Raw genomic sequence first — 24,476 nt, forward strand, 5'->3', positions numbered from 1 at the left:
ATGGAAATAGAAATAAATACAACAATTAACAAAGTGCGCCGTTTGTTTACTTTGATTTACTTAACGTTTTTTTTGTATTTTTTCTTTTTTTTATGGTTTTAAGTTTCATTTTTTCATTGCATTGTTACTGTTGCTTGACCTTTAATAGTCGTGTTGTACATTGTGCCATGGGCGTCTTGGTAGGTCTGCCTCTGCCCCACTCACACCGTACCGTACAGACAGTTGGATCTGGAGATGTTGGTTCAAAAGTGTAGCTGGAGCATCTCAGAAATGCCTGCACAATTGAACTTCAAATCTTTGCTTTCGGGGTGGCAGTGTGTAAGTGCAATAAATGCTGCCAAAGGTGATAATCTTGGCTTATTCATTGCTCTTCATGTTCGTCACTTAAGGTCAATGATATGACCGAGCGGGGCTGACCGCATGCCGGACGCGAACGTGATCATCGCTCAACCGCTCTGACCTTGCATCATTGTTTGTTTGACAAATTTGTAGCAGGCCACAGAAGCGGACCAAACTTGCGACCGGATGCGGCTCGAAGTATCATGGCAGAAGAGAAGCACAGACAGAGACTGGCCGAGATATCTGGCAGGGCTCGCCGAGGTGTGTCCCTTTCCTCTTAGCACCTTCTGACGTCTGTGTGCCGTATGCGCAATATTTTCCATATATAAGTATTACTTGCTGTTATCAATTATGTGCGTGGGGTGTTAAGCCGGTCCACTTTCATTTTTCATGCACAGCACGACTTCCCTCAAGCGGTACAGAAACCTCTTAATAAACGTGTGAATCTTCCATTGGTTTCTGTGTGTTGTTTGCTTCTATTTGCTAAGCCGTAAAGCTCTTGGAAGCTCATGGAAATTGAATGTGGGGGGACCTTGCCTTGCTGAGATCTACTGCCAGAAGAAGAGTCGCCCGTCGGGTCGAGTGGCGACTCTGGCTATCAACATGAATTATGTGGAATTGCACCAATTTGGCAATTAAACATGTGTAGCGTGAGAGAACGACAGAGACGGCCAGTTAGCAGCGGGGGAAAGAGTGAAAGAGCTAGTGCTAGTGAGCATAAATGGCATCTACAAATGTTGCTGCTTATTTGCGGCTGAGCGACCTTCAGTGGAATCACAGCCAGGCCACAGATGATGATGATGATGATGACACACCTATGTACACCAATATATATTGTACATACATATGTTTGCCTCTATGTGTTTGGATTGGATTGAATTTTGTGGGTCCCACACCTTCTTCTTGGTGTTCTTTTGCCATGACTAGTGAACCCCTTTGACATCGCGCTGCTAATTGCAGAAACGAGCAGAGCAGATCCCAAACAGAAATAGAAACAGAAACAGAATTCCAAATTCGTGATATGCAAGAATTAAAAGTCATGGTATGCCGTGACATCAAGACAAAAAGAACACCCAGAATTAATAAAATGATATGATGCTAATGGGTTTTTTATCGCGCCCCCCAAATTGTTCTGTAACATCATGCATTTACGAGTATTTTTACTGGAAGCTGTGTCCATAGCCTTCTCTTATCAGATCGCCACATACTCCCTTCACCAACCCGCCTGAGTCATCATCTCTGATTGCGAATCTTCAGCTTGGTCCGAGCCAATCTTCAAGTGTCGCTTGCCATTAAATTGACCTTAAAAACGGCTTTCCATTGGGATGGATGGTGTGTCAAATGGGTCTCCAGCTGGCTGCTACCACAGCTACCGATTAATGATGGTGGTTATGATGATGATGCTATCGCAAGTCATTGCTCACCCAATTTCAAAATATATTAACCCGCACACACATGTATGTATGTACGACTACGGTACATCGATAAATTGAAGGAAAAAATCGTAGAGTAAATCCGCTCTAAGACAATTCCACCTCTTGGCATTCAGTGTGTGGCTCAAATTTCACTAATAGCCAAACCTTCATACCTCCCTCCCTCCCTCACCAACTCCCCCCCACGCGGCACCCCGCTTGCGGATCAATCGAACGATCGATCGATCGAATTTGATTTTCGGCTGCCGCCGCACTGAAGGTCGAGCTCCCCATCGATTCGTCTTCAGCGCAACTCAAAGATGAATTACATTTACATTTCGTTATTGTAATTGCCAACGAATGTGACCAGCGATACCCAAAACACACGATGAATATTTTGTACACATCATGATCGGGAAAGTGGGCTCTGCTGGAAAGGTCATTTTCGATTTGACATTGTCGGAATCAAATTCGGGGTTAGTCTGAACGGACTCGGGAACAGTTGTGTAGTCAAAAAATAAAACCAAAAAATAATTCCGATTATTTTAAATCTCCCAAAAGTTTTAAATAAATATTTTGCAATGAATCATTTTGAGGAGGGGACTACCCCCATGGATTACTGCGTTGAGGAACCGGAGTCTGGTGTTACCCAGGAGTCGGAAGACACAAGCGGCGAGGACTCGGAGCCACTCCGTGTGCGTGAGATGATTAAACTGTACAACTTTGCCACAGAACAGAACAAGGAGCTGAAGCACGTCAAGTCGATGTACTTGGCTTCTGGCAAGCCCCTGGCCCCCATCTTGGAGGACGGCGAGAGCTATTACAGCGTGACCGGCAGTCTGTCAGCGGATGAGCAAATCAAGGAGATGGAGATCGAGCCCAATAAAGAGTGAGTTGGGTGCGCCCCAGTGTACCCCCAGTGTGTGACCGCATCTTCTATACTTCGGCAGGAACGATGATGTTGCTGCAACAACCTTTTGTATGACCACCAAAGAGGATCGCACATTTTTGCGTGAGTGCCTCCAGTGCAACAAGGAAAAGAAAAATTCAGTGCCCATTGGGTCCCTGGAGAAGAGCTACACCAGCAGCACTACCATTCGGCGCACAGAAAAAGGTTCGTATTCGTGACTTATACTCCTGGTTGAAGGTCGAAGGCTGAAGGATGCCCCAACGCAATATTTACAGGTATTCGCATTATCATTGACATCTTCTGCGAATCTGGTGACAATACCATCGACATGGTGGGAAGTCTCGTGCAGACAAAGATCCCATCAAGTCGCATTCTGACCGAATTCCAGAACGCCACACTAGGATTGGGCATCGAGATGAAGCCCAAGCCCAAACAGTATTAAACTAGCCCAAGAAAACCCAACCAAATTCGATGTTACATACGCACAACCAACTTTTGTGTGTATGTGTGCTATTTTCTTTCTTTCGTTTTGACAGAAAATGCAAACAAAAAGCCACACACAAAAACGAAACATCGAATGACTCCACTTCCTCCAGAGTCCGTCACGAAAACTGAAAACTGAAAACTGTAAATGAAAATGAAAATGAAAATGGCAAAGAAAAACGCCTTGCGAATATGAAACCTAGAAACTCAATGAGGCAACACACGACAGGCGGCAAGGCAAGACGGACCTCAAGCCAGCCAAAGAAAACTACAACAACAACAACAACAAATGCAACACCAACAACAACAGCCTTTGCATCTGCACCGCAGCAGCATCCCTCGCCGCTTTTTCGACTCACGACAAAAGGGCTCTCGAGAGTAAATAAACGGCATGAATTGAAAATGGAAAATGGAAATCTTCGCTTCGCTTACAAAACCTAACCAACCAACCAACCAACAGCCCAACCGCCAGAAATCTGACTGAATGATGCCGCCAAAAGAGCCAGCGAATGAACGAATCTTAGATGAGGAAAATGCTTTCGCAACTTGCCGCCCAATCTGGCTTAGATCTCCACCACTGCCACCACTGCCGCTACTCTCGATTGCTCTATTTAGCCTGCTTCGCTTCTGCTTCTGGCCCAGCATCAAGTTTCAGCCCCAAGTATCAGCGGCAAACGTTCCAATAAATTAGACAAATAAACACCCATCAGTGGGTGAAGGGTTTCCCTAAACGATGGCATTGCAAATGCTAATAACGTGCAATGAAAACTGAAAATGAAAATGAAAACTGAAACGGAGAAGCTGTTAACTGTTAACTGAAAATGAGAATGAAAATTAAGCTGCAATGTTAACGCTTTGCTGACTGAGACGGAGGCTTGCCCACTCGGCCCCAAGCCGATGACGATCCAACTTCGTTAGCTGCCAGAGAAGATGCTGCACAGTGGATGGAAAGACGACTTTAATTGTTTGTTATATTTTAAATAGTTGGTTTATTTAGTTTCTGGAATAGGTAAGTCCCTAAACGGGATCACTCCCAAGGCAGATTCTACTAATCAAATATTCTTTAGAATCCACAAAGAACATTTCTTGGAGGAAACCATCACAAAAATACGATTTTGACTTTCAACAGATCAAGAGTCGGAACAATTTCCACTTTATCGATCTTCACCTGACGTCCCCTGCAATTCAACTCAATTTGATCCAATTTTAGAGACAACAATTCCACTGAAAAGTCCTCATAAAGTCAACTTTGGGGTCTGGGCAAATCTTTAAATTGTTCCTAACCAAATCCAATCTAAACTAACTCAAAATTTGTAGCACATCTGAACTCAATTTAGCTTTTTTGGCCATAATCGAAAGCATTCTGAATATATTTCTTCACAAATTAACAGAATTTTCTCTCTTGCGTGTAGGCGGCCTAGCCATGCCATGCCATGCCATGCCACTGTCGCCCACTGTACTCGGGTGACGAAGCTCTGCTTGGCGCTTCTTTTGTGTTGTATCTGCTGCCTCCGACTGGCTCTGTCTCAGCCTCTGTCTCAGCCTCTGTCTCTGCCTCTGTCTCTGACTGTTGCGGGCGGCCTAATGTGAATTTTAAACCAAGTTGGGTGCACTCGGAGGTATCAGTTCAAAGCGCGACTTCGTGCGACTCGGTTGTGTCGTTCCGCCAAAATCCCGCCATCCCCGAGATACAAAGATACTGAAAAGCATCTGCAGACGCGCGATATTTTGAAGTTGTGTCTGGGCAGGACTGTGTGAACTTGTGTGTGTTGATGGCATGCCAGAAGCGGAATATATTGTATAATTTATGCGAACCGATTTGGTTCCAGTGTGTGAGTGCTCTTGACTTTGTTTGGAGCACTGGAAGCGAGCTGCAACTGCAGCTAGATGCACCACTCGGCACTCCAATCGGCTGCTGTCTCTGACATTTGATCTTTGCAAAGATCACATAGTTTCGTACCTCGCACCGCCTCGAATCTCGCATTGCATTGCATCGGATGTGTGACCATATGGAATATACTTTAGCCACCTACCACCACCTACAGCGGCAATTAGTTTGTTCAGTTTAAGACTGCAACGGCGACACGGGCGAAGGTGAGCCATAAGCTGTGGATCAGCATTGATGCATCTTAATAACTTCCTCTGCGATCCCGCAATCCATGGGGGTTCTGAGAGGGCGCCGAAGACAGTCAGATGCTTTGGAAAACAATTAGAAAAATGCCAGCGATGTCTGAGCCAATGCTTTTTGGCCTGGCCCTGCTATAATCAACCTGTAATGCCAGCTAATTGGCATAATTGTTGTAGTAGATGTTGTTTCTCTTCTGCTATTATTCGCTGGGAGTCTTTGAGCATCTTTGAGTTAGATTCGCAATGCTCTTTCAGTGGAAATTACTGGCAAAAATGTCAAATAGGCTTCGCCTTGCTGGCCACAAGCACAAGGCAGCCAAAAATAACCCAGCAACAAGAAAAAAAACAAAAATAAAACTTAAACCAGCATCACGAGCTCCAGAGGCCGAAGAGGATAAAGCAGTAAATATTTCCCGCTGTCGTTGTCAAAAAGGTCAAGACAAGGAAAATCCACCAAAACTAGATGCCAGTCCAATAATGTTCAAGAGGCTCTGTGCCGAGGCCTGTTGCTTCTGCCTGCCACTGCTGCCCCTGCGGCGTCTGCCGCTGCTGTTGTTGCCACACGCACTTGACTGAAATGGCGGCTGGCCTGGCCGCAACTTGCCCCAAATGTTGTGGTTAGCATTGAGATAGATGATCTCGTTAGCCAATAATATGGCTGAGATTGCATGTGATAGTTGAACTTTTGGCTAGAGCTTCAATCTTTGGATATTAATATAAACTGGGGTACTTGGGATAAATCTACACAATAATGCTCGTTGAGTTGAATCCTTGAGAGAGCTTCTTTCAAAAACAAAGCCAGTAGTCGGTACAGAGGGTGCACTACTACCCTAAGAGGCCTTTGGGATCCCAAAATGGTAGCCTCAAGGCTTCTATTTTTGCTCCGAATCCTTTCCTTGGGCGCCTGTCGAAACCGTTCTGAAGATTTGTCTATTTGAACTGACATGTTTACGATCGCATAATTCAAGTTCAACCACTCAAACCGACAGTCATCTGCCATCATCTACAAGATTATCTCGAAGCAAGATTTGACAGATTTTTCTCTGATGCAGTCATACAGAGTTAGCCAGAGTTAAGAGCGTTAGCCAGCATCAGGAATATATGTATGTGTATTGAGGAGAATGTTAGCAGAAAGATGTACTTGCTGGATGTACTATTGGATTAGTTTGGTAGCCCAAATTGGGTATCCGACATGATTAAGCAGTCAAGTTGTAGACGCTACATATCTCTCGTAATACCCACCACAAACGGACGTGCTTGACCCCATCTGGATACACAAAGTATATAGTTTACAGCATCCGACGGACAGCTCAATTTGGGCTTATTTGGCTAGAATAAATAGCCATAAAATGCATTTACAATTCGGATGGGATGCTTTGTTGGCCACTGCGCCTGACAGTTTCATTGCTGTGTGGTGTGTGCGGCTCTGGTGGTGGAGAGTATCATCTACGGGTGTGGAGATGTGTGGAGTGGAGTGGCAAGGTTGTAAAATTGAATTGTAGGTGGAGGTCGAGACGTGGCGCAGGCCCAGAGGAGATGGAAGACTCCACCACAGTACTTACTGCGAATTCTAAAGATATAACAACAGTTAAAGTTAATGTTTTATAAATTACAATTCATTACAAAACCTCAAATCGACAATAAGCAATATGAAAACGATGAAAATTGATTTCCCCCGCACAACAAAACAACAAAAAGCAACTTAACAGCATTAAGTATTTTCAATTGGAAAGAGAGATATTTTTTGGGAAAGTTACGACTAAAGTAAACAGAGTTTCTGTTACGCAAAGATTGGCAACAAAAGACTCATGTATGGCATTATTATAGGATGGATGGATGGATGGTCGGAAGGGAATGATGCGAGGCATTGTATAAGGCAATTAGCGCTTGCTTAGGGCCCTCCTGCACTTTCCCATCACTGGCACAATGTCTATTCAATAACTGCTTTATTAATGCCTTTTCAGTTGTAAGCCCTCCTCAAGCATATCACCCAACCGGAGCTCCGGAGAGAACGATCATCGAAATGTTCACGCAAGCGATCCCAAAGTATTCGCGGCTCTTGGCCCTGGCTTTGTTCTGCGCGACGCTATTTTTGGGCAGTGAGGTAAGTTTTGACATCTACCCTTAGCCTCGGGGGACTCGGTGGACTCAGGGCGCTATGCCCGATCGAGAGGGAATGTGAGAGATATGCCAGAGATAGCGATGGCGATAGCTGTGCCGATTGTGCACGTGAGACGAGCATTGAAATGCAAATTACGGAATTGTATAAATATTTAAATACTTCATATATATTTTCTGGCTGGAAAGGTGCTTATTAGCGCCTCGCCAGAGATTGTAGTAATTAATTGCTGAAACACTGTAAACACTGGTATGCTATGCCCGATGCTAATGAAGCTCGGACTAAGTATCTAAGTGAGCATTTAGGAGGGTACGAAATGTATTATAATAGTTACTGAAATTGAATACAATCACTTCCACTTGCACCCCACAACCATAAATCCATCTCCGGCCCCAAGATAACGGGCTACCATAATTCGAAACGTGACCCCGGCGCAGTGGTTCAGGGGCGTGACCAAAATGGGGATGCTATCGGAACATGTTTCCTGGGGTCACCCCTACAGAAGACAATGGAGGAGTTTTTCCAATACACATGCAAGTAGATTTGCACAGAGAAAGTCTCAAATTTTCAAGTCCCTTTTAGGAGAACTTTCCCTGCAAACTTGCAGAAAAACTGAACTTAAGCAAACACAAACCAAACTTCATCTTGGGTTCGCCCCTGGGCGGCTGACTCCATCGCCATCTTGATCGTCTTAGCCATCTAGCATTGCTTCCCAAGACACTCTTTGAGCAACGGCGGAAAGTGTTGTAATTCTGCGCTCTTTACGCTTTGTTTCGTTTTTAATTTATTCTCGTGTGTGTCTCCGTGAGTGCATCCACTATTCACACACACAAAACTCACCCACATCCACTTGGGCTCCCTGGCAAAGGTCTCCTCCGAGTATATTAAAAACAAAAGACTCGGATGACCAAGTGACCTTTTTCCCCCCCTCCCACCGAAACTCTGACACTTTTGCAGAAATGGAACAACCAGCAACAGCGAGAAAAGTGTGTTGATTGTTTTCGCTATTTGCATACAAGAAATTAAAACCAAACTCGCGATGCGGATGGAATGGGTCTGAGCCGAACCCAAGCCGAACTGAACTGAAGTGTCTGGGCTTTGGGCTGTTTTGCCACGGACGAGTGGTTAACTAGGCGCAGAATGTGTGTCTTTGCTGTGGCCCATAAATATGCCTGCAAATGAAATTGAAGACCGTTTCAAATTATGGCAAATTACCCAAATAAAAAAAACACAAGCACACGCCACACAATAAACTTCGCGAAATTGAAAACTTTAGTTGGGCCTTGGATTGCACAATCTACAAAACCGAATCAAGCTCTTCTTCCTTAAGTGCTTTTCCATCTTATTTGGTTTGATTGCCATCCAGGCTGCCTTTTTGCAGTTCCAGTAATTTGATTATCACCGTGTCGTAGATACGACCTTATAAGGTAAAGTGAAGCTCAAGCCAAGACAAATTCAGCTTCAACTTTACAAGCTTCTAGTCGGATGCAATCACATGACCTTATGGGGTGAAGAAAAGAAGAAAAAGAAGCATTAAGCGAGTCTAATTGAGTTCAAATTAAGCTGCAAATAAATACCTTTCTAGGAGAATTGAATGGGTGGATGGGATGGCCAATCATTTATAATTGAGAAAACCCTAAGCTACCTCTTACTTTTCGACATTTTGACCAGGCTTACATAAGCATTCCCTTAAGGTGTCAAAGGTGTCAAAGATTTCATAGATTGTATCGAATGGAATGCTGGGAAAATGTACTCTTATGGGTGTTTTTCATTTTTCACGGACCCTTGCGGAAGCTTCTTCTCACATCAGATGTTCGCACCTACTCCCAGACAGATCCACTGGCAGATTTCGATAAGTCATTGGGCTATAATTTGCGACTACCGACGTGAAATTTTTTCTATATAATTAAACAAAACATAAAGAAACATTCACAATATCAACAGCAAGGCAAGTGCAGCAGCAAAAAGTAAAAAACCTAAAAATAAAGTTGACATTTCACACAGCGGCAGCAGGTCGTCTGTTGCAAGCAGCCGTGGCACCATGTGCCAACTTATGACATCACTTCAATTCATCACTTCTGGGCCCGGGCCATGGCAACCTAAGAGCAAAACTTACATACATGCAGCACACAACGTACAACGTACAACGTACAGCGTACATTTTGCAGCCTGCAGCTTGCAGCCGGCAGTCACACATGACGGGGCACGAGTACGCGCAGATGATATCGATCTCTCGCCATCATTTGTTTTTGGCCAGTCTAATAGTTTGGGGCCTGAGAAAGGCCCCCGTCAGGGCTTCCAGCCAATTATGCTTGCCAGCCCTTATCTTAAGTGAGACCCCTGGGGAGTATTCACAGCGGTTCCTTTTATTGTGATGCCTATTTCGCAAAACCTATACTTACAGATATTATCTACATATGATGAAGAACCAGGGCCGAAGTGGGTGGATTATTATCTGTCTGTCTATATAGTATCTATCTGTTAAACTGATGACCCATTTGCTTTTCTCCGTGTAGGCCCAAAATGCCTTTCAGGCAACAAGTCCTGCCTCGCATCTCATGGAGAAGACTTCGTTTTCGTGCACAGGACGACCAGCTGGCTACTACGCGGACGTGGAGACGGGCTGTCAAGTGTACCATATGTGCGATGGCCTGGGCCGTCAGTTCAGCTACACGTGCCCCAACACGACGCTCTTCCAGCAGCGCATGCTCATCTGCGATCACTGGTACATGGTCAACTGCTCCAAGGCGGAGAGCAACTATGCCGCCAATCTGCTAATTGGTTGGTGCTTTTACGATCTCTCTCCAAATGCCACAGGATAATCCCATTGAATACTTTGCATAGGTCAGCGCGACAAGCCCTTTGTGAACGATGAGGAAAATAGTCTGAGAACCCCAAGACCCGACCTCCTGGATCGTCCCTATGCTCCTGACTATTCGGGCGAGTCCTTTAGAAGTCAATACAAGGTGAGTTCATGCAGTCTCGAAGAAGGACATCTAAATAATGCGAATATATCGCCTTGACAGCAACTAACTCCCAACCAGAATCAAATACGTGACGAGTCCTTCAAGGGTGCCAATGTCGGATCTGCAAAATATGATCCACAAATTTCGACGCAGACCCGTTGGCGCATCCCTCCGCCCAGTCGTACCATCCAGCCACCGGCCTACGAGCCACAGATCGAGCTGCCAAGCAGCACAGCGAGACCAAGGATCACCACGACCACCAGTCGAGCGACCACCAGTCGAGCCACCACCAGTCGAGCTACCACTAGGACGACAACAACGACTACAACTCGGAGACCTATCACTGTGAGCGTGTCCACCAAACGAACAGAGGCACTGCACACCCGCAGGCCGACAGCCCTGGCAGTGGATCATGACATGGACGATCTGGGAACCAGTCACAGCACGCGGTACAATACCTCGGCGGACTTTAATTCGGTGGAGGGACCGCTACGGGCCACAAAGAACACCAGCACGAAGCTGGTCAAGTTCGTAAAGCCGCCATCGAAGATCTACGAGCCGCCGTTCCTGTATCCCATTTACAACCAGGATGAAGAGACAAGACAACCAGCTCCAGCTGCCATTGGACCGGTGACCCTTCGCACCTCCACAGCAGCCCCATTCAGTCCGAGTGTCAGCCGGATACACATCAGCGAGACCAGCACCACTGCGCGTCCTCAAAACCGGCCCACAACCTTGGCGGGCTTGCCCTTCTCCTTTGCCTCGCCACCCACGACGACGAGCACGGCAGCAGTTCCTCCACGGAACGAGAACCGAACTCCGGCCCCGGCACAGAGTTTCCGCCTGGTCACAACCACATCCGTGCCCAACATTGCACCGCCAGCACAGCAGAAGCTGCAGCTACCGTTCAATGATCTGTTACCACCATTTGTGGACTTTGTTCCCCATGACATAGCCACCACTCAGGGACCGCCCATCTATTACGAGTGGAAAGTGCCCTCCAATGGCTTGGAACCCCCCAAGCTTGATCCTCCAATCGGCGTAGATGGACGTGAGTACCCCGAGACCACTGGCGACTATGGGGTTGTCCAGGGTAGGGGTAACGCGGACATATTTAATACCAGGCTGAACGACATAGCCAGCCATCAGCAGAAACCAGCAGATCGTGTTCAGGTCCAGGTGCCGGTACAGCAATCGAGCACCAGCAGACGCTTACCCACCTCCAGGTCCATCAAAACCACGGAGAAGTATGATCAGGCACAGCGTCGCTCGGATGTGGTGGGAAGTTCCACGGATATAACAACGCTACGAAAGCAGCTGCTCATTCCGGAGTACGCCTTTCCCCTGGAAGCGATCGGGCGGACGGGCTATGGTCCTGGGGCCGGTATCGGGGCCAGTTCCAGCTCCAGTACCGGAGATGTGTACAATTCCTTTCAGTTAAAGATACCCGAGCATCGTAGCGGATTGGGCAGCAGTTCCAGCAAATGGTTCGGCGAAAATCCCAAGTGTCCGGAGTGCCATCCATCGTTCGTCCTGCCGGGCACCTGCGAGCCATGTCTGAGGAGATAGTCCAGCTCTACATAGGTTCCAATTTATCTATAAACTGCATTCCATTATCCGCATCTGCATCTGCCCCTAGGTCCTAGTATTAGCCCTTGCTGCCCCAGAGCCAGAGAGAAGCATCTTTCACGCATTTAAATGTTAAAGTTATTGTATATCAGCAATAAAGACAATGATTATTGTTCGATTATTAAAGTTAAGCTAATTATGTTGTGAATCATGTATTTTGGATATATGCATGTATGTACATAGATACATATGGCCCCTTTTCGTATTTCAGAAGTTTTCAAATAAGTAAAGAAAAACAAAGCAGCAGGCAGGCTAGGGATCAGACAAAAATGTTATGAGCTGTCTGCCTAAATGGATTTTCAAAATTATTTATTTCCGTGTGTTTCGGGTGTACCCAAACATGGGTGAGAGGTCAAGCAAAAGCGGATACCTTGGTAGTGTAACGATTCCGCCGATAGGAAAACTGGGCGACCAGGATAACTATTGGACTTGGCGCATACTAATACGATCTTATCTGGAGGCTCTAGGACTATGGGCGGGAAACTTCCCGAGGGAGGTAAAAAATGCAAATTGGTTCAATGCGTTGCCGACACGTTGCAATAAATATTTGTACTTGTTCCAGGGCCCCCAAGCCAAGTTCATTTTGCTGAGCACAGTTGAAATTTGGATATTGAGAAGAGAATATGAACATTTCAATTGTAAACAAATTTATCAAGATCTCGAGAAACGGTTTAGTGTACCTCGACCAAAATCTGCCACAACTCTGTAACCATTTAGGAACTCGACAGAATATAATAGACTGATTTTCGATTATTTAAATGGTATATTGTTTAGTATTTGGTGCTTAGTATGTTTAGTCTATACGTATGTGTAGTTGCATTTAGCAAATTAGATGTGCGCGCTTCGCAACATGGTATTTTTAAAAAAGTTGCTCAACATTTATAAAGTTGTGCTTCATTGGTACATTTTTGAATTCAGATGCTAATTTAATTTAAGTTAACCAATCTTGTCGGAAATTGATTTAATAACTGGATAAAAATATGTGGGCAGGGTTGAGGGTTCTATCCAGCTGGTAATATTCGAAGGAATATAAAAATAATTCGTCAGTACATTATATTTTGAAAATGAGACGGTATATTTCGGTATATTTTTGTGGGTCAGACCGTATATCTTATCGGCTGTTCGCTTCTCTTCTATTTTTTTGCACAAACCACTTTTATTTTCAACGTTATATAGAAATCCAATGAAAACAAGTGTTAAAATTAAGCAAGTTAAGTAGAAAACTGATTCATCAATCGAATAAAACTATGTGGGAAAAGCTTGGAGATCTATATAGCTGGGAATATTCGACGGAAGAAAGAATAACCAGGAATTAGTCATCATAACCGGTTGACAACAATGATTACCGGCAACATTCATTGTCATACCCTAGGGAAAAGGATGTTATAGAACTGAGAAAATGTTTGTCATCCAAGGCTCCATCAAGGTATCAGGATCGAGATAAATATATACAAGATACTAAAAATATACATGAATATGTCTAAAACATATCAATTTGAGAAAAGTTCTTTATAAATTTCATATAAAGTTAATGAAATAGGGTATAAAAATGCCTATACACGCATCATGTCTTCAAATACCAGCAACACTGCGACTGTTTTTTTGTTGAGCTATTTTTTTTAAGCCTTATTTTAGCCAAAATACAATAAAAGCAAGGACTAAAAACTAGCCAATCTTGAAGAAAATTTATTCGTCAACGGCCTAAAATTATGTGAGCAGAACTAAGGGTTTTGGTTAGCCAGAATTATTCAAGGAAATATAAAAATTGAACGACTATCGTCTTTCGCTTTTTGTGCTAAATCCGTTTTTTGTATGACCATTTTCGCTAAAACCTTTTTTTACGCAAAATGCAATAAAAGCAAGTACTTAGAATAAGCCAGTTAAGCAGAAGAATTATTCATGAATCGTATAAAGTTATGTGGGCATGGCTAAATGTGCTATATAGCTGAGAATATTCCACGGAAGATCAAAAACGAGGAATATGTAAAATAGAACTTGCATTCGTCAGTATATTTTCGGTATATTTCGGTATATTTCTGTGGGTCAGACCGTATATCTTATCGCTAAATGACAACAATGCTGGCAAAATAAAAATAAAGCAACCCGCTTGAAAAAACTCAACAATTAAAATATATTCGGATTTCATATAACTAATATTTACACGTGCACGCCTTTGCGGAGCGAGATCTTTGAGCTAGAACCAGTGCTTTACGTTCATCTATAGCGACCAAAATGACACGTAAGTAGCATTGTGGCTTGTGATTTGTCCCTTCCACATTTATACTTAAATAAAGAAGTATAACCAGAAGACCGACGAAGATACATCTAGCGAAGGTTCAGGTGTGCTACAAGATATATCCTTAAGCATCTGGCTACACCAACTAGTGTAGGGTCAATTCTTCTTCCACATAAGTGGGTGTAAAATCGATGGCTGGTTTTAGGACATGCGACAGCGACCACGAAGCGTGTGCGCTTCTAACCTCTTTGCCACCGCGATTAGATCATTTAGCACGCGCGACTAAATACGGCTTAAGTTATCAACCGATCGTTTATTTTCACAGGGGGAAACCAAAGAGACCTAGCGCGCCAGAAGAACCAGAAGAAACTGTCGGACCAGACCAAGGGAAAACGTACCGATAATCTAACTGTGGAGCAGCGCAAGGCTAGGTCAGTATCGAGTAAAGTTAAAGTACTACGAGCATTATGATGATCATAACTATTCTAGGGATGCTGAGGTGATGCGTGAGAAACAAAAGAAGAAGGAAGATGCTGCAGCAGCTGGGACCAGTAAATAGAGACCGGCCAATCGACCATCAGGTAGACAGATGCAGGCGTGGGTTAAACACAAAATTGTTAGCGGATAGTCAGTCGTTGTATCCCAGGATCTAGGACCGTCAGCGCCATTGTACATGAGTAACATAATGAGAATTTAATAAATTTCAACGCTACAACTATGCAGCTATTGCTAAACCAAGCAATAACTAAGCAATTCCCTGGTCACGCAACACAAACGGTCTCAATGGATTTCGATTTCAATACCGCCCTGGTTTTCGTTCTCTTTCCTTTTTGCAGTCCGGCTGAACCATAATTAAGGAAATTGATTATTTTTCAACATACCTGATCAAATTATTTACTGTAATGTATTTAATATATAAATTTTCAAAATAAAACATAGTATGCAGCCAAAAAGCGTTGAACTAAACAATCTCAAAGTCTAGCTATTTAATATGTATTGTGTTTGACGAAAATCTATATATACAGGCAGGCTCCGTTGTTCACTTACTTTTGCGGATTACTTTTTCAGCCAAAACGTTTCGTTTTAAGGTGTTCTTGTTGTTGCCCTGGTCAATTTTTCCGAGCCAAATTTGAGGTTGGGTTAAAATAAAATTATTTATAAAGAAAAGACAAAAGTTAAATTACCCTGATACAGGTGTCAAGCTTATGTTAATGCATCAATAAGTCATCTGTTTTTTTCCTTTTGCAATTAAGGTTCGTTTCGTTGTATAAAAAGCAGTTTACTTTCTGTCGGGCCAAAGAGGTCCTGCAAGCTATTGTGCAGTCATTGACCCAATTTATTTTTATCCATTGCCTTAACAAACATCCTCCACCCCACTCAAATCTGACACGAAATTTGCATACAATAGAAGACAGATAGAAGTTCCAGCAAACAGCAAACAAAGGGAACGAAACCAGCTTAGTTGGGGCATGATTTGATAAATATGAAAGTAGCTGCATGGCCCACAAAACTCTCGCCAAGCAGTCGATCGTTGAACGGGCCCAACTGCCAATAAGTTGAATGCCAGCATTTACCATTTTAAGGCAAAATGTCCAAAAACTTGGCGACTAACACTAACGGCAGTGGCTAAGCAAGTAACCAAAAATGGCAGCAGGAGACATGGCGTGATGGCATATCTAAGGCGCATCTTGAATAGGGGGATACGCGGATGTTGGGCAGGGGTCGGTCCAGCCCAAGTAATGTGGATTGAGAACGAGCGGAGCAAGTTTTAATGATGATTTGTTTGGTTAGGATAGTGCAAAGTCTTGTAACCGAACCGTATCGCATCCATTGTTTCTCCAAGTGGTGTTTGATAACTCTATGCCGGAACAATCTGGAAAACTGGTTCTCCCTCAGAGAAAGCTTTCCCAAAAAAGCTTGTCGCTGCCTTAAACTTAGTTTAAGAACCTTGCTGCTACTAAGAGAAAGAACCAGCAGAAACGCGAGCAGTAGATGAGAGCAAAAATCGCTATGCGATCACTGGGACTGCGCTGTTTCGGCCGCTGCCAACGCTGGCGCTCTCTAGCGACAGAGACTCGTGTTCAGTGGCGCAGCGCGTTTTCAGTCGCTTCGTGAATCTCGCCGTAAACACAACAGAAACGCGCGCAAATCGAATTGAAATCGCGTCAAAACTTTCTGAAGAATAATACATGAAAATATCCAATTATACATATATATCATACGAGCACTAATCAATTGCAAGGCCATAAAGAGTCGATTGGTTCCAAATACCTATTGTAACCCTCCCATTCAGCAAAAGTAGAAAGTGTAAGTGTAATTTGGTTTATATTTGGCGATCGATCGCTGCGGGCCACTTGCCAAATGCCTGACATTATCAGCGAAAAAGTGCAGCCAAATGGCAGAACGATCTCAATCGAATGCAAATCAAGTGATAAACGATCGTTTCGAAATTAAAATAACAGGCGAACAGCTCCCCAACGGAGGTGGATATGTGCAGTAGGAGCCCCCCAGCCACAGTAGCCAGAGACCTAGAGCCAGTCCCAGTCCCAGCTGGCGACTTGATTGCTCGTCTGCCTTGGCTCTGTGTGTGTTTTCTTTATTTTTTGTTGTATTTTTTATACAAAACATATTCAATTTCATTTAGCTGCCGCGCAGCCAGCAATTTCAATATTCAAATGATCTGAGTCTGAGTCTGAGTCTGGCGCGTTACGATACGATTTTTCTGAGCGCCGGCAAATACAAATTATGACAAATGCGCTAAAAACACTCTCCACCGCAATACCGCAAAAATACAGAAAAACCGAATATAAATTAAAAAAAAAAAAATAATGCCACCGCTTGTTTTGACTTCTGATTGTCGATCCCCAGATCTCTGATCCGGCCTGACCCAAATGCTATCTCGGCATAGGCAGAAACAGTTTGCTAGCTTTGATTATTGCTTTTGCAAATTGCGATCTATATAGACACACAGCTATATATATAAGGAGCTGCTGCTGCTGATGTAAATGTGCATGATGTCAGCAAAACCAAGATGACATTGAAATCGTTTACGAACTGCCATATCATATCCCACCTTTTTGGGGACTCAGAAGGAGAGAGAGAGGTAAACAAGTCGGCGGTTGAACAGGTTGGAATAAAGGATATGTAGGTCAATAAAAAGTTCACTTCCATGCGGAGGCGTAGACGTAAATTACGTTCTCAAAATGTTAATTGAATCTTTTTAGATATTCCAGACATTGGCGATCCATAAAACTCACATTCAAGCTGAAAATTAACAGTGAGGCGGTGAATATTAAGCAGACTCTCCCATTGAGACACAATTATTAGTGGAAATGATCGAATTCGAAGATCTCCGATCAAGCAAAGTTCAGTGACGCGCATCGCATCCATTAGGAATAAATGAAAAAAAAAGAATTAACAAGATAGAGGAAAGAACAATGTGAAGGTTACAAAATACACAAGGCAACAGATAAAACAGCGACGAAAATATATGACAACAAAAAACAAAAAAAAAACAGACACACAAAAACACATTCTAGCTGAATAAATAGGAATGGCAGAAGGCGTTCGCACACCTACGCTGCCCCACAGTGGCGGCGAATAGTTAATGCCAGATGCCAGATGACGGAGGAGATTGAGGCCTACCACTTGACCACAAATCTGTGTTCCACTGTTCATTGATCGGGTATTCGCAATACAATTGGGTAATTTCCATTACAAAAAGTTCTAAGGTAGCTGCTGGTAGGCTGGCGACTAAAATATGGCATTTTATGGGTCTGTTCTGTTGTTTTTGCTAGATCTCTCAGTTGAATGCTCGCGACCTTGTGTGGCTATTTATAAGCATTTTCGTGTATTTATTTTCTATGTTCTCCTCTCATAAATGAATCATTTTAATGTGGGAGCGAAAACTTTCGCTTTGGGTGGGGAAAACGAAAGCCGAATGATACTCTAGAATTGCCTTTTTGAACGCGTTCAATGTCGCCGCCGCCTCCCTGACCATGAAGAACATTGACAGAACGTGGAAAAGTATCTCGTGGATTCATGCATATGGATCTGGGAAAGTGTCGGGGCAGTGTGGCAGTGCGTGCCGCACCATAAAGGCGCCGCCGCGTAATTGCAAAATCATGAATTGAAATTGAAAGCAAAGCCCCGTCGGCAAAGGCCACTTCAAAGGCTGCTGCGAAATGCAATTGAGTTCTGCAGCTGCAACGGGCTTAATTGATTTATATGGCAAGTCGAGCGATCGGGAACCGAGTGCTGAAAGCCAGAAACCATCGACCAAATTCAATTTGACAAAAAGCTAAGACAAAGGCCGCGCGTTCAAGTGGCAGAAACCAGCAAAATAAATAAAAGCCAAAAAATGCCGCGTGCTTGAGACTTGTCAAATTTGGTAGAACGATTTTTGACCGGTTTGAAACCCGACTTGGCGACTCATCGGAGCAGTTCCCACTTATGCTTTTAGCCTGCCTTAGATTGAGTAATTTCCAGCCACATCGCAGCTCAATTGCAGATACAGATATGCACGGCTTTGCCTTTGTCTTGCCCGAGTATCTTTTGTGTCTGGGCGCAAAAAGTAGCGCACAAGAATGTCAAACTTAATTACGCGTTGAAGCGCAAACTAATTGGTGGATTGGGTTGAACAGTGGGGGTGTGTAGAGGCGTAGAAGGGGTCGCAAAAGTTCGCCCCCTGCGACAAAGTGAACAACAAAAGAGTTGAAAATAATTGGCGCCGGCTTCGCTGGCGGCAGTACCAGATACCAGATAAATGCCAAAAACAATCATGTATCCGGCAGATACAAAAGTCAGACCCCTGGACACGCGCTCACTGCACACGAAAATTACAAAAGCCGATCGGGTTGGGCAGTTGTTGATTTAAACAATTTTCCCTGGGCTATACGATCGTACATACTCGAATAACCGAAGCAGTTGACATGATTTATATGGACAATATTTTTAGTTCGCTTGCTCTAGACAAATGGGTCACGATTTGATTAATGAATGATGATAAATGTAAATTTTACATTTTTTAATAGCTTAATGTTCAGCTTAACTTAACTGAATGTTTAGGCTTTCCTGGGAGATGGGTTTCTGTTGAGGGAACTGTTGTATGATAATCTCTCACTTGCTTTTCCCAGAAAAAGTTGTTTGGCTTTCCCCCGATTCTCGAACATCTTCTGGCTAACATTACCTTTCACATTTGCCAGCATCTGACAACTTTTACTCCCACACACAGTCAGACAGACTCTGCATCACAACCTACAAACACCGACCAAAATGCAATGACAGCCGCGTCCAGTTGCACTTGTCAAGTCTTAAACACTTTCCAACTCATAAAACCCACATCGAGTGCTGTTGGGGCAGAAATTCCTCAGAAAAAGTCGCCCACGCTGGATTTTGAACTTGACTCCGTCAGCGTCAGATCCGGAGGGGATTGCGATTATAATTCTACTTTATGGGAGCGCAGCGGAAGTCTGCGTCAACATTAGATTAACCTAACGATGAGTTCATTGGTAATATTAACGGCATTAAAATGCGAACTTGGTGAAACATCTGGGTCCCGTCCACCGATTCTTTTCAGCATGGAATTTCCCTATAGATTCTATTGCGTTGTACCCTCTGACCTGAATCAGTTTCATCTATAGCTTCATATTGCATTGCTTTGTTGTCTCAACCAGGCCAAAACGTATTAAATTCAAGATGAAATTGCACTAGAAGCCAGACAAATGTGGGGTCTGTGTCTGCGGTCAAATTCTGCTCCATTTATGGGCTAGAAAAAACGCGTGCGAAACGCGTGGAGAACGGCAAGCTAACGCGCCTTGTGTCCGTCCGGTTTATCAACGCAGCTATAAAAAGTTCTCTCTGTTCCGTTCGAGTAGAATGTGATCTTTGGGCATTAACCTGTCCTCTGTCCGTGCTCCTCTCTGCCCCGCCTCCCCTGATAATTACGTAATTCGTTTCGTATTCTTGCCGAGGTTCTTTCCTCACATCTTTGTGCTGTTTGTTTGGCTATTTCGTATTTATCGTATTTTTTTTTGTTTTCTCTTTCTGCGTGAGGTGTGAACTCAACTCAGCGGAAATGTGCTTTAAATACGAATGGTATCTGTATCCGTATGTCTCTTATGTGTATCTGTAGCTTGAACTTTAGCCGCGGATACGGGTGGGAGTCCGAGTGCGGGCTGACCATTTCCCAGGCAACCAGTTTCGGCTTAAACCATCTCAAAGTGTTTCCATGTAAGACAAGACATTTTGGCGTGTGATTATCTCATCAGAGTTGATGCCTGCCGCGGGCCACATGTACGAGTGCGATGTGGATGCCTCGGCATTCATCCGATAGATACGAGTACAGGCCAGCTGCAGCGGCATTTGCATGTGCCAACATGCGCCACATCAATCCGTAGCTGAAGTTGAAGCCGGGGTCCGGCGCAAGTTAAACGTTTGATTAATTTAATGACAATGCCCGGTGGCTGCATTTGATGAGCCATAACTCATAGATGCAGATACATGCTCCTATCTGGATCGTGTGCTCATGTGGATGATATCAACTTTCGAAAAGCTGCAGCTTGCTGGAATAACTTCCTTGCAGCCGCCACAAAGTTGTTCATTGATTAGTCATTCGAATCGTTGATTTATTTTAAAGCTTTTGTCTAATTATAAATCTTACGTTCTCTCAAGTATTCCACGATCTTTGGCTATTGTTATCTTCTCGTTTCCTTCTATTTTTAAAAACACATTTGTTCTCTAAACATTTGTTGGTTCGTTGAAGCGTCGATTGACGTCACAATTGGCCAAATTATTGGATCTTGTTTTTCGGATTGTTTATCTTTACCTCTTGCAATTGTAAAAGGGGGTCAAGGTGGTGCACAGGAATGCCATAAATATTTGCTGGTTCCTTTACAAAACAATCGTCATACATTAGCCAGAAACTTACTGTTGATAAGATAGAAACAATGGGGGAAAGGTGGATGGGTAATACTTCCACAAATTCCGAGACAACATCATCAGTTATGTGACGAAGCAGTTGAGGGAGCTTTTGAAATGTCTAGACACGAGAAGTCAAGCATTCATGAAAACCGCTTCCTCCCAAATTTCAATATAACATCTTTAATTTCCCTTTTCATTTCTAGTTTATATCATCTGTAACCCACACCTAAATTGCCAAAATGGCAAAACCTCTGTTGAACTCCTGCTGCCTGTGTCAGTCGACGCGGAATGGGTCCATTATATCAGGGATCCTGGCCATTGTCCTATCCATCATCACCATTGTGGTGATCTTCACGACGAGAGTGCATTTCAAGACGATCGTATTCGACTTTATACCCAATGACATTGTCAAGATAATACTGGTGATCAACCTGTGCATGACCATATTGATATCCCTACTGATGATCGCGGGCGTTCTCAAGGTATGATCAATCCTCCCCCGCCTGTGCTCGTTGAATACAGATTGCATCATTAATCTTTGTGTATGTTATAGCGCAATCACTACCTGATGGTGCCCTGGGTGGTGCTGGGCATCATGATTGCCATTGGACTGCTGATCTCAGTCATCTACACCGCCGTCGTCTTCTTCATTGATGGCTATGTACTGACGGGTGTTCTCTGGCTAATCTTTGGCTTAATTTGTTGCGGTAAATATGCAAAGGAGTGGAAGTGGGGTATGGGGCAGATGCATTTTGGGGGGGGCAACTGTAACTTCTCCATGTGCGGTTTTTAGCACCGGATGGCGTTTTATGCGAGCCGTTTTTACTTTATTGACGCATTTATCATGCGTTGATTGCCCCGTGTGCTGAAAGCAAAAAAGGCGGCGGCGCCCCTGCCAGGGGCCTGCACCCAACAAATGAGGCGCGAAGTGGCTGGCAAATGCAATTTGTTTAGTTGCCAAAGTGGCAGGAGATAATAAATGGGCAGATAGGCTGAGATGCAGCTAAAAATGGGCGAGACACGCCTACGAATGGCAATTCTACAAGCATTCTACATAAAACCGATTTTCGTCGACAGGTGCCTCTGTCTTGAAAAGTATCTGCTACATTCTGGTGTAGCAGAGTTCAGTAGAAACAAAGTAAAATACATCCGACAGTGGGCCCGATATGGGGAAAAAGGGACAACAGATAGCTACATTTATTAAAATTGTTTTATTTTCTCTTCCAGCGGTTCTAACATATTGCTGGTGCGTCGTATACAGCGAATACGCTAATCTCTCCGAGGAGAACGAACGTGGCCGATACAACAAGCAGCCCTACCGCCGTTAAGGATCCATAAGCTCCCACCTGAAGGTGATTTGCAGATCCCCTACTCTCATCATCACTTCCATTCTAGCAAGAAATACCCATTCTATCATCCTAGTTTATAATAATTATCCCAACTGCTTATGTTCGTATTTAGTGGATATATCTAACTAATAATTGTAATTTAATTAAGGCGAGCCAGCCTTTCGTTCAGAGATCGAATTTATGTGGCCCGCGGAAGAAAGTGCAATCGAATCGATTTAACATTTAAATAAAACTTTAATCCAGATATTTTGTGAATTTCTGTTGTAATTTGTACGTAATATTGTATGAAAAGAATTGGAAAAATTTAAAAATAATTAACACGTGGAAAACCAAAAATAAATTTGTTTATTTATCAACGGAATGAGAGCACGTTTAGGCGCATTTCACGGTATTACTGTGTGTTTCTTGGTTTCTTTTTTATTTCAAAATATCGTTTCTTTATGTATATATTATATTCAATTCTCTCAAAGTCTATCAAAATTGTAAATTAACTAAAAATACGGATGTGTAGTGGGGGTTTCTTCTATTTGAGTGGGCGTGTTCCATGTAACTACACAAGTAACTCTAGACTTTTGAGCGATTCGATCTACAGTTCGCTGCGCGCATACTTGGGCTTCAGCTCCTCGATGCGTTTGATAAAGTCAGACTTCTCCAGGCAGCCATCGCAGCTCTCATCCCAGTCGTTGAGAATCTTTTTCAGGTCGCGCACTTTTAACTTTTTCAGATCCACACTGTTCAGATCGATTTGCTTCTCTGCAGTTACATTTGTGTATGGGTTAGCTAGTTAATTTCCATACAAGTTTCTGTCTCAGTGGTACATACCATATCGCAGGTCACAGATTTGTGCATCCTTTTTCTTCAGCTTCTCACACACCTTCTCGGCCGGCATAGACCAGCTCAAGGGTTTGCTCATCTCATTCAAGATTCCAGTAGCCGATTCCTCCAGACCACCTAGGTAATAGCACTGCATGGAAAAAGCATACGTGTTAGCATACGTGTTCACTAGGCGGAAGAGAACATTGTTTGCCGGCTACTCACGAATCTGTGCTCCTTGTTCTTTTGTGTCTTGCAGAACTTCTTGAATTCAGTCTCAATTTGCTTGTAGTCGCCCTTAATGGCATCGTCAAGGGATGCAGCAAAGCGCCTAACAGTCTTGATACACACTAAAAGATTTTGGTTGAAAATCTGTTCCAAAGCATTTACCACTTACGTGGCCAACATACCTTCGCAGTCCTCCTCTTTGAGAGCCAGCGTTGTCTGTGCGACGCCGGCCAGGAAACAGAGCACAAGCACCAGATGCGTTGTCTTCATTTTGCTGCTATTCTGATTTAATTTATGTCTTTAAACTACAAATTCTTTTTATATTTATTTTATGTCGTGTTTTTTTAGAATATATGACTTATCGACTTATCGATAAGATATACCGTCTGACCCTCAGAAATATACCGAAACATACCGTCTCATTTCAAAAATGTACCGTAAATATACTTACGAATTCAAGTTATATTTTACATATTCGTCGATTTTTATGTTCCGTGGAATATTACCCTCTCTATAGAACATTTAGCCATGCCCACATAATTTTATACGTTTGTTGAATCAATTTTCTACTTGACTGGTTTGTTTTAAATACTTGCTTTTATTATATCTTGCGTAAAAAAAGGTTTTAGCGAAAATGGTCAAACAAATGTAACGTAATAAAACGTAAGAGAAAAATTATTCCAATTGCTCAATCTCTTTATTCCGTTGAATAATGATGCCTAACTAAACCATTGGCTCTACCCACATAATTTTAGGCCATTAATGAATACATTTTCTACAAGATTAGCTACTTTTAAGTACTACCATTTGTATTTTGACTACAGAAAGGTTTAAACAAAAAAGGTCAACAAAAAAACAGTGGCAACGTAAGTGAGTATCGAATGCGCTGTAAGTTAGTATGAAATGTCATGTCAACCTGAGTTTGGGCAAAGGTATACCCTTTT

General features: G+C 43.4%; 6 protein-coding genes across 6 annotated transcripts; 5 read left to right on the plus strand and 1 right to left on the minus strand.

Annotated features, from left to right (window-relative positions):
* The first annotated feature begins 2,271 nt into the window (after positions 1 to 2,271).
* On the plus strand, positions 2,272 to 4,252 carry LOC6591941. The gene is made up of 4 exons (XM_002017272.2): positions 2,272 to 2,640; positions 2,702 to 2,865; positions 2,937 to 4,153; positions 4,212 to 4,252. The coding sequence occupies exons 1-3, from the start codon at positions 2,333 to 2,335 to the stop codon at positions 3,101 to 3,103; spliced, it is 639 nt and encodes a 212-aa protein (XP_002017308.2). The 5' UTR covers positions 2,272 to 2,332; the 3' UTR covers positions 3,104 to 4,153; positions 4,212 to 4,252.
* A 555-nt stretch (positions 4,253 to 4,807) lies between these two features.
* Positions 4,808 to 12,116, plus strand: LOC6591942. The gene is made up of 5 exons (XM_002017273.2): positions 4,808 to 5,238; positions 7,236 to 7,375; positions 9,907 to 10,171; positions 10,235 to 10,356; positions 10,417 to 12,116. The coding sequence occupies exons 2-5, from the start codon at positions 7,295 to 7,297 to the stop codon at positions 11,923 to 11,925; spliced, it is 1,977 nt and encodes a 658-aa protein (XP_002017309.1). The 5' UTR covers positions 4,808 to 5,238; positions 7,236 to 7,294; the 3' UTR covers positions 11,926 to 12,116.
* A 136-nt stretch (positions 12,117 to 12,252) lies between these two features.
* LOC113567442 lies at positions 12,253 to 12,744 on the plus strand. The gene is made up of 2 exons (XM_026995309.1): positions 12,253 to 12,481; positions 12,548 to 12,744. The coding sequence occupies exons 1-2, from the start codon at positions 12,260 to 12,262 to the stop codon at positions 12,692 to 12,694; spliced, it is 369 nt and encodes a 122-aa protein (XP_026851110.1). The 5' UTR covers positions 12,253 to 12,259; the 3' UTR covers positions 12,695 to 12,744.
* Positions 12,745 to 14,118: 1,374 nt separating this feature from the next.
* LOC6591943 (putative SERF-like protein) lies at positions 14,119 to 15,174 on the plus strand. The gene is made up of 3 exons (XM_002017274.2): positions 14,119 to 14,224; positions 14,547 to 14,652; positions 14,711 to 15,174. Exons 1-3 carry the CDS (start codon positions 14,218 to 14,220, stop codon positions 14,778 to 14,780), a joined length of 183 nt encoding a protein of 60 aa, XP_002017310.1. The 5' UTR covers positions 14,119 to 14,217; the 3' UTR covers positions 14,781 to 15,174.
* Positions 15,175 to 16,381: 1,207 nt separating this feature from the next.
* LOC6591944 lies at positions 16,382 to 22,746 on the plus strand. The gene is made up of 4 exons (XM_002017275.2): positions 16,382 to 16,528; positions 21,346 to 21,624; positions 21,696 to 21,849; positions 22,370 to 22,746. The coding sequence occupies exons 2-4, from the start codon at positions 21,382 to 21,384 to the stop codon at positions 22,468 to 22,470; spliced, it is 498 nt and encodes a 165-aa protein (XP_002017311.1). The 5' UTR covers positions 16,382 to 16,528; positions 21,346 to 21,381; the 3' UTR covers positions 22,471 to 22,746.
* Positions 22,747 to 22,813: 67 nt separating this feature from the next.
* Positions 22,814 to 23,821, minus strand: LOC6591945 (mesencephalic astrocyte-derived neurotrophic factor homolog). Its single transcript, XM_002017276.2, has 4 exons — positions 23,715 to 23,821; positions 23,530 to 23,654; positions 23,314 to 23,455; positions 22,814 to 23,244 (listed from the first exon to the last, which is right to left on the minus strand). Exons 1-4 carry the CDS (start codon positions 23,800 to 23,802, stop codon positions 23,078 to 23,080), a joined length of 522 nt encoding a protein of 173 aa, XP_002017312.1. The 5' UTR covers positions 23,803 to 23,821; the 3' UTR covers positions 22,814 to 23,077.
* Positions 23,822 to 24,476: the final 655 nt, after the last annotated feature.

The sequence above is a fragment of the Drosophila persimilis genome, unplaced genomic scaffold (assembly GCF_003286085.1).
Source record: "Drosophila persimilis strain 14011-0111.01,24,50 unplaced genomic scaffold, DperRS2 tig00000000-arrow-pilon, whole genome shotgun sequence".
Taxonomy (NCBI): Eukaryota; Metazoa; Arthropoda; class Insecta; order Diptera; family Drosophilidae; genus Drosophila; species Drosophila persimilis.